This window comes from Eleutherodactylus coqui, chromosome 6, assembly GCF_035609145.1.
Source record: "Eleutherodactylus coqui strain aEleCoq1 chromosome 6, aEleCoq1.hap1, whole genome shotgun sequence".
NCBI lineage: Eukaryota > Metazoa > Chordata > Amphibia > Anura > Eleutherodactylidae > Eleutherodactylus > Eleutherodactylus coqui.
The window spans coordinates 132,881,802-132,891,811 of NC_089842.1; the positions used below are offsets into that span (position 1 = coordinate 132,881,802).

The 10,010-nt window shown below is 45.1% G+C and overlaps 1 protein-coding gene across 1 annotated transcript; it reads left to right on the plus strand.

Moving 5' to 3' along the window:
* The first annotated feature begins 170 nt into the window (after positions 1-170).
* ALDH6A1 (aldehyde dehydrogenase 6 family member A1) lies at positions 171-9,743 on the plus strand. The gene is made up of 12 exons (XM_066607686.1): positions 171-317; positions 1,905-1,949; positions 4,508-4,582; positions 4,659-4,820; positions 4,897-4,975; positions 5,064-5,366; positions 5,627-5,748; positions 5,825-6,014; positions 6,345-6,526; positions 6,658-6,837; positions 9,222-9,320; positions 9,443-9,743. The coding sequence occupies exons 1-12, from the start codon at positions 291-293 to the stop codon at positions 9,545-9,547; spliced, it is 1,569 nt and encodes a 522-aa protein (XP_066463783.1). The 5' UTR covers positions 171-290; the 3' UTR covers positions 9,548-9,743.
* Positions 9,744-10,010: the final 267 nt, after the last annotated feature.

Sequence of the window (10,010 nt, forward strand, 5' to 3'; positions counted from 1 at the left end):
CGGCGGGAGACAGTGGCGCCCAGACCCCGCCTCCATCACCACGGCAACCCTTCGGTTCACCGCCTGAAGCCATGTTGGCCGTCCGTCAGGGAGGTGAACGCGATGATGATTTAACCCGGAAGGGCTCTTCATTAGACTGTGCCTTTCCCCCCCCCCCCCCAAACCTTTCCACACAGCCAATAGGAGCGTCCGTAGAGGGGGCTGTGCCGCGGACAGCCAGTAATAAGAGGGGGGCGGAGCTACGTGTCTTCTCGGGTTGTCAGACAGAGCAGAACGGAGAAACTGACAACATGCTGCAGCTCGGGCGGCTCCTGCGGGTGAGTGACCTGCTGCTGGGGGTCAGGCTGCACGTGCTGGAGGCGGGCGCTACTGCAGGGTTGTTATTTATTCGGTGCTAAGATTGGTTTGTTAATCAACAGTTTTATTATTTTGGGAACAAAATTCCTCTTTTACTAGTTAATTAAGGATGGACTTTGTCTTAATAAGTAACCCTGCAGTGAGGCGGAGTGCAGCTGAGACCGCCTGGCAGCAGCCTGGGTGATCATGGGCATCACAGCGGGCACCCACAAATGGGATTGGCAGGTTTGGTAGTGGATGACCTCCCCACATTACGATCACCATGGTAACAGGACAAGCTGATCAGTACTAATGCCCCTTTTGCACAAGACGATTCTTGTTTGAAGGGGTGATCAAGTGAGGCGATCACATCCTGGGTGTCATGATGCCAAGATTTTGGAAAGATGAGGCTGGTAACTGGAGAACTCCTTTAAATGAGTTTGGGCCACTGATATCTGAAGCGGTGATGTTCCCCATCAGCCTGGCCCAAAGCGGTCCTGTGCATACAAGTTGCATCAAGGTAGGTAGATGGACACTAATGATTCATATAACACGATGGCGGACCTTTTACTAAGATGACCATTTCCTGCGCTGGGCTTAGTAAAACGTCTCCGGGCACACCGTGCGCTGATTACCTGAGGAGGTGAACACCTTCATGTACTCAGTGCCCTGCTGGCAGCTCGCTGCACCTAGACAGAATTGTACACCAAAGCCGACCTGATGTAATTTCTGGTATCATTTATCATAAATCTGGTGGTCCAGGGCAGGCATGTGCCCTCCCAACAAGCCCTACTCACTTTTCGAAAAAGTGCCAGGGCCAACATAGAAAGGAGTAAAGTAGCAAATACTCATTTGTTCAAAAATGTGCTACTTTTTTATGCCTGAAACTTGCGTAAAGTTGGTTGTAAATATGCCCCAATAGTCGCATCAGCATCATATCCTGAGAATACTCCATCAATAGTTGATCAGTAGGGGTTTGATGCCCAGGAACACGCCCGATCAGCCATTCACTTGGCCTTGGTGCATTGCTGATTTCTGCAGGAAGCAGACAGCTCCGTTCCCACTATATTGGTCAGGTTTGGTTTTGCTGGCGACGTTCCAATTGACGTGAATGGCTTGTAATACCAAGCTGTGCCACTGCAGTGGGAACGTAGCTGTCTACTTCCTACAAAAATCGTCTCCGTGCATTAGCGCATTGGCCCAGGGTAAAGATAATCGGCGATGGACCTCCCCAGTATATTATTGATGGCTTATCCTAAGGATAGGTCGTCAGTAGTTTGCTACTGGCCAACCTCTTGAATTCCAGGCTGTTTTTAACTGTATTCCCCTCACTGTTACTTGGGGGGCTGTTACAGAGGAGTCTGATGGTCATTTGTAGCAATGGCATTGTTAACTGGGGTATAGTTGAGGCAGCTGAGGGGTGATTGTTACTGGGGGCCGTTATAGGAATGGGGTGATTATTACTGGGATTTAGCCTGACATGTATACTAGCGGGTGGTGTCTGGCGGCTCCCATAGCCAGTGTATGTACTCGATATGGCTGTTCTCTGACCGGTGTTTCTTCCGCAGGCTTCCTCCAGGATTGGACATGTGAATTATTCTTCTGCAGCTGTGGTGAGTGTATTGCCAACTTGAAAGGCAACAAGTTCGGATACGGCTTTAAAGGACAAGTGGGCTGATACAACACAATCTATTTAATAAGAAATGATCAAAACTATATAAAATGGATGAGGGTAAACTAATTTACATAAAATAGGTGATATTGCATACTTTTACACTATTTCTTGGACAAAGCTTAAATACTGATATCACTGAGGAATATACATGAACACATTCATATTACACATGAATATACTTACAACACATAAACAATGACTACCCACCACCGGATGGAGTCCATCACCTCGGAGTCTTGAATCATCTGTCTGAGTTTTCAATCAACTGGAGAAGCGACAGCCGAAGATAGAGCATTCTTCGGGAGCTACACTGTAAAAGTGTCGTCTACTCACAGGTCACAGGCGTCTTACCATCATCGTTCTACCCCAGCTTGTATGCACAGCTATTGACAACATTGAGTCCTACACACCTGGGTGGGTGGCCAATCCCTCGGTCATTCACAAGACCCTTCAGAGAATTGATGGCTCCTTGTCAGATAAGGCTGATTTAGACACAACGAGAATCGCTCAAAAGAATCTTTTGAGAGATTCTCGTTCTGTCTAAATGCACGGACATTGTGCAGTTTTTGTGTACGAGTCGTTGATCGCTGAATTCTAGCTTGTGCAGAGAACACTACAGCTGCTTTACATATGCAAACAGCTGTATTGTTCTATTAGCATCCGCAGCTGTGTCCCGCTCCTCTTGTAGAGCTCTATAGTAGCTAATTAGCTACTATAAAGTATGCAAAGATCGTTCAAAACTGTCACTCAAACTATCGTTTGATCGATCATCTGTCAGTGTAAATGGGGTAATAGTTACAAAGCTCCATTTGCTCACAGGATACACATTTGCTCCATTTGGTTACAGGATCTACATAATGGGAGTTTTACACAAGGAGTTTTTCAGGCTCAGGTCAATTACAGTTCACCCTAGTTGTAAGGATATAAGAAATCACTTTATTCAACTATCTATACAGGTGAGTCCTGCATGTGATGTTGGGGTGCGGTGAGAGCGGACGGCCTGAACATCAGGCCCACATTGTTTGAAGCCCAGTAAGCTGCTCTGCGTCTGGCTTCACAACCCCTGGCAGAGGCCGCAGCCAGCCATACATTGCCCCTAAATGCTGGCTATTCCCAGGAATGGATGGCCAACTAATGCGTGAATAGGCTAGGTCCACCAGAGTTTTAGCTCATAGAAGAACCCCCTTCATGTCACCCACAAACTACAGGAGTGCAGAAGTCTTCACCCTCTTTGGGATCAGTCCTGAATCTGTCTTGGTTTCTGGGCTTCGCACACATAGACACTTCAGACCTCCTCTATTCTTTGTTTGAACACATGGAGATGCTGAGTAATTGGTTATTTTCTAGTCACTCATCGTATTTTTGAGGCCTGGACTTCTGACTCCACTATTTTTCCACACCATCTCCCTCATATATAAATCATGTATAGTAATTAATGATAAACTTGCTGTGATAAAATGGTAACATCAGGCTTAATGTGTCATATACAGAATTAATATATAATGGTCTTGGGTGGAGTCAGTCAGTAGTAATACCCTGATGCTGGCTTGATGGACCTGGTTTCTTCTCTCAGTGGCAGTTCTGCAGACTGCAGCAGGTTAACTCCAAAATTTTCTATGCTTTTTACTGAATTATCTTACCCTCCTCCTTCACGCAGTCTTTGGGTGCATTCACACGAACGTATATCGGCTCGGTTTTCACGCCAAGCCGATATACGTCGTGAAAACCGAGCCGATATACGTCTGTCTCTGCAGGGGGGGTGGATGGAAGAGCCAGGAGCGGGAACTGAGCTCCTGCCCCCTCTCTGCCTCTTCTCTGCCCCTCTGCATTATTTGCAATGGAGAGAGGTGGGATGGGGGCGGGGCTAATTCGCTCTGCTTAGCCCTGCCCCGTCCCGCCTCCTCTCATTGCAAATAGTGCAGAGGGGCGGAGAGGGGGCAAGAGCTCAGTTCCTGCTCCTGGCTCTTCCATCTCCCCCCCCCCCCCCCCCCTCCCCTGCAGAGAGAGACGACGTTCGTGTGAATGCACCCTTCTACTGGAAGCAGACCACACAGCTGCTATTGAGCTGTGTGGGGACACTTGGAAGATTTCCCTAGCTTGCCGACCCATGGCTGTTACTGGTGTGGCTGTCAGCCAACACCTTTAGTGTTGCCGTCGACTGCCCCCCAGAAAGTTAGTTTCTGAACACCGATGGGCAGCCTGTGTTGGTGTTGGGACCCTGTTTTGACTCTTGGCCTTTGAGTTCTTCACATGCCTAAGATTCTGAGAGCTATTTAGAAACCTCTCTGTGTAAGTCAAGGAAACTGCAAGTCAGGGTACAAGTCACAAAAAGTAACTTCTGTGAATTTGCTTGACTACTTCTGCATCCCGGTCTAGGCTGTGGTCACTGACCCTTGACTCCTGATCATTCACTTGTGCTTGTGATTTTAAAAGAAGACCTTGTGTAACTTTTCATACTTTTTTATTTTTTCTATTTATTTTTTTTCACCTTTTCAGCCTCGAACCAAACTTTTTATAAATGGGCAGTTTGTGGACTCCAAGACTTCAGACTGGATCGACATTCACAACCCAGTAAGAAATGTTGTGATTCCTTTGTGTGGTGATCACTGACTGCTGATATTACAGCTTGTCTTTATACTGTTGTCAGGCCACTAATGAAGTGGTGGGACGGGTGCCACAAGCCACACAGGCCGAGATGGAAGCAGCAGTAAAGGCTTGTGAGCAGACCTTTCCATCCTGGTCCGAGACCTCCATCCTCAACCGGCAACAGATATTTCTTCGCTACCAGCAGCTTATTAAAGATAATCTGGTAATCAAGATGGCAACTAAGTGTATTGGAGGCTCCTAGTTGTATGTGAAAAGGTCATTGTCCTTGTTTTCTGCAGAAAGAGCTTGCTAGCATAATCACACTGGAGCAAGGGAAGACTTTGGCTGATGCAGAAGGAGATGTCTTTCGCGGACTCCGTAAGAATCTGGTGGAAATAACCTGTTTGTTTATGTAGGTGACAATGCTGTGTGTTTTCGCTGAGTTGTCTTCTTTACCTTTTTATAGAGGTGGTGGAGCATGCATGCAGTATCACCTCACTCATGCTGGGTGAGACATTGCCATCCCTGACCAAAGACATGGACACTTACACCTTCCGACTTCCCTTGGGTGTCTGCGCCGGCATTGCGCCATTTAACTTCCCTGCGATGATCCCTCTGTGGATGTTTCCGATGGCCATGGTTTGTGGGAACACTTACTTGATGAAGCCATCGGAGCGAGTTCCTGGAGCCACCATGCTGCTTGCCCATTTATTGCAAGATGCTGGTGCCCCGGATGGCACCTTGAATATTATACATGGCCAGCATGCAGGTGAGACTGCACTTTTTACACCCAAATTCGGTTCCCAGTGTATGGTGGAGGATGTTTGGAGAGGAGGTCAATGGGTGTTACCTGTGTATATGCGTAGGATGTTTTGGGTTACAATTAGTGGGGGTTGGCTACATATAGGTGGAGGCTGAGTACATGGCACATGTCTTGTCGAGTTATGATTTTGTGTAATATACCTGCCATGATATCTGTCACAGCAAAGGGCTTACTTATGTGGGTTTTTTTGTTTGTTTTTTTATTAGCTGTGAATTTTATATGTGATCATCCAGCAATCCGAGCAATCAGTTTTGTGGGTTCTAACCAGGCTGGAGAATATATCTATGAGAGGGGATCCCGAAATGGCAAGAGAGTCCAGTCCAACATGGTATAAGCTGGGTTGTTGACTGGTGGGAATGATTCCTCTCTGATGGGCTCCTCTAACTGCTCCATCTCTCTTGTAGGGAGCCAAGAACCATGGTGTTGTGATGCCAGATGCCAGTAAAGAGAACACTCTGAACCAGCTTGTTGGAGCAGCGTTTGGCGCTGCAGGACAGCGGTGTATGGCGCTGTCAACTGCTGTTCTAGTTGGGGAAGCAAAGAAATGGCTGCCAGAGTTAGTCGAAAAAGCAAAGAAATTGAAAGTGAATGCTGGTAAGAAGAAATCGCATCGCTTTAGGATTTCTTTTTCTCCCACATTGACTATAGTTTGGGAACCTTTTGTGTGAAATGTGCTAAAATAACCAAGCAGATCCAGTGCTCTAACTCGCTCAAAAATTGTATCCTGAACACCGATTGCTGAGATCTGTGGAAGGAAAGCATCAAAACTCTTGCATAAGTGTTGTTTTACACCTTTCCACCAGCGCCAGGACAGGATTTTGTTACCTGGAATGGGAGGTACACTGAGTCTGTGGCAGGGTTAATAGGGCTCTTCTTTCATAGTGACAGTTTCCGTTACCTGTCTAAAGATGAATTCTATTTCAGGTAATCAGCCTGGGGCAGATGTTGGGCCGCTAATCAGTAAGGAGGCCAAGCAGAGAGTATGCAGTCTCATTGAGAGCGGGGTGAAGGAGGGTGCAGCACTGCTGCTTGATGGCCGTAAAGTTAACGTGAAGGGTTATGAGAACGGCAACTTCGTGGGGCCGACAATACTAGCAAATGTGACGGTAAGTACCGAGGAAGCTGTGTAGACGGGTGGCATGAGTGTTTGGGAAGTTGTGGTTGGGTGTGTTGGAGTGATGCGGCCCCTCTATAATACAGTGCCATTACTGACCTCGGTGTATAATGGTTATTGCAGCCAGACATGACCTGCTATAAGGAAGAGATCTTTGGGCCAGTATTAGTGGTTCTAGGAGCGGACACTCTGGATGAAGCTATCAACATTGTAAATAAAAACCCATATGGAAATGGCACAGCAATCTTTACTACAAATGGAGCCACAGCCCGGAAGTACACTCACCTTGCAGATGTTGGACAGGTAAGTACATGGCAATGAACATGTATGGGAGGGGGGCATAAGGGAACATTATTGGAATACCTGGACATGAGGTAGGTGATTGGGGGAAGGGGGAACTCCACTGAAACAGAAAAACTTAATATTTGCAAGCCTGTTTTATATGGGAAAATTTGCCATTTGTATCTTTTTTAAAATCTCAGATTAAAGGCAAATTTCACGGTTTATTTGGCAGATCCATGCTGGGTTTTTCCAACATTCATCTGACCAAATAATCCACAACAAAAACCCAAAGCCCAGACGTAGATTTGGCCTCATTCAATGGTGCAAATACCTGTGTGGCTTTCTGACATGATTTAGACCCCCCCCCCCCCCTTTTTTATTTTTTTATTTTTTGGATTCTTAAATCCACTGTGTATGTGCTAGAGCACAGTTTCCCATTAAATTTAGCCAAAGGTAAAATTGATGTGGATTCCAGTGTCCATAAAGCTGTGAATGGGTTCCAAAGATTCTATTCTCAGGCAATTTAAGACTTTCAGATCTATAAAGCTGTGCAACAACGTATATCATTTCCATGTCTGTCTGTAGCGAGTTCTGCTCCTACAGATACTTTCCAATTATGGGTAGTGAAACCGAATCATAAGGTGCCCATATTTAATGAAAATGGATGATTTTATCCAAAACAATTGCTCATTAGATGAAATTTAGCATTGGACAAATGTTTAGCCAACAAATACACTATCAGCTGAAAAGAAGGTTACATTTGCCATTTTTTTGGCCAACAGTTGGATAAAATCTTTTGTCAATGAATGAAAGCTGTTTTAAAGAATTTCACAAAAGGATCATGTTGTCCTTGTGTAGTGTCATTGAACATGTATGCCTAGAATAGTCAATGTGTGCGTGACCTCCACGAGCCTACTAGGTTCTCTTTAAAGAGTACCTAACTTTTCAGAATAGGCTGCCATGTGTACAGGAGGAATAACACTGGCCATTATGACTTGTATTACAGTTATGACCATTTCTCCCTTCTGCATGCTCTGTGATTCTCAGTTCTCTCCTGGTGGAGAACTGAGAATCACATTATGCTGTATTCTATACATTGCACAGAGAAAACTTGTAGATTCTGCTCCTTAAGGCCTTATTTACACAGGCAATTTTATTTCGTGAGTTGTGTTGTGAGACTCCCAAAACTCGCACTAACACAGAACCCATTATTTACAATGGTTCTATTTACTATTTACATAGGCAAGATTTGTCTCGCAAGGAATGCTGCGAAATGGAGAAATCGTAGCATATCTCTTATTTTTGGGCAGTAGCGCCAATTATTTCCTATGGGGAAAAATATTGCATTGCACTCGCATACAAATGCACTCTCTCTATTATAAAATATAATTTTTTTTTTTCATGTAAGTGCAATGCAATTTAAGATTTTTCCTTTATAAGTAACATGCAATTCTTATGCGTGTGAAAATTGCATGTTTGGCAATGCAGTTTTCCCATAAAACACTTAAATTACTTAGGGTGCATTCACACTTGCGATCACGATACCGCTATTTCTTTAACCCTAATGTCAATGGGACTTTCTAATGTTAAAAACGCATCGCACAAAAAACCCAAGTTTGTGCTTTTTGTGTAATGTGTTTTTAACGTTAGAAAGTCCTGTTGACTTCTGCGTCAAAAAAACGTGATATCTCTATCGCACGTGTGAAGGCATCCTTACTGACTCTCCAATTCTGTCATACAATGTCATATGGTGCAGCTTTTTACTCTGATTCAGCTGTGTACCCGAAGCTGATTTCGGCCTTTCAGCTACAGCTAGTTATTTAAGAGTAGCAATTAAAGATGCTTATCGCCGTTCCTGCCTTCACTGTTTTTACCCCTCTGAAGCACTAGTGGGCGCTCTTCCACATCACCTGACTAAAACCATGCTGGTCAGGAGATGCAGAAATGCGCTCAGCGCTTCCGGGTACAGGTAGTCAGCGCTGCTCTTCATCAAGGCAGGAACGGTGCTAAGTATTCTCTGAAACACTGACTGTAGCTGAAATCTGCTGCAGAACCACAGCTGAAGCTAAGTCAAAATCCACACTGGTGCAGATTTTGCCTTTTTCTCAAAAAAAAAAAAAAAAAAATGCACCGACTGAAATGGCTAATTGGTCTGTTCCAGATGACTTTTTTTTTTTTTTTCCCCCTATGCATTTACGCAGTGTTTCATGCATCTCTATGACCAAAATGCACAGGAAAAAGCTGCACATGTGAACAAACCCATTGAAATCAATGGCTTCTATTTACTGTATTGCGTGGCCAAATACGACTGTGTGAATCTGGCCTTGGTGACCATGGAAAGCTTACACAAGACACGTACTTGACCTGTCACAGGCAGCTGCTAATGACTTTGTTTGGCCTTCTAGATCGGTGTGAATGTGCCCATCCCAGTGCCATTGCCAATGTTCTCTTTTACTGGATCCCGTGCCTCCTTCCGTGGAGACACCAACTTCTATGGCAAACAGGTAGGGGGTTACTATAGCTTCCTGTTTCTCCTCTGCATGGGTAAGGGATGGGTAGTTGGCCCAGGTTTTTCTTACTACCTCCGCTTATGACCCTGTGCCTTATTTTATTGTTTTTCTTCCAGGGGATTCATTTTTACACTCAGTTAAAGACTGTAACCTCGCAGTGGAAAGAAGAGGATGCCACATTAACCAGCCCAGCTGTGGTGATGCCAACAATGGGCCGATGAACTGCAGCCTGGAGCAGAATAGTCTTCTACATTATGGGCATATGTGATTCTGAGCTGAGGGCCCTGTCTGCTAATGAAGCCATTTATAATGATGATCTTATGGACTCTGAATGTATTAGATTCTCCTTCCAGTAAAGAAATCTTTTCATAGTTGCCGAAGTCTTTGAAAAGTGTAATAAAACACTACATTTGTTCACATTGTATTCCTCATCAATGGAGTGGTGTTGGGTATACCCCCCCCCCCCCCCATTCTGACCACTGAACCATCTGCCATGTACCAACCTGGCCGGCTGCCATATAAAGGTCTCGATCATTGAGCAGTATGTCAGACCTTCCTGGTACGCTGTGTTATAGTCAGAGGCTGGAACATCTAGCTACTTTTAGCAATCATTCATGTTTCGTGAAAATGGAGGCTATGGAGCAGATCCCATCTACTTAGTATGTACTTTCTTCAACGTAGCCA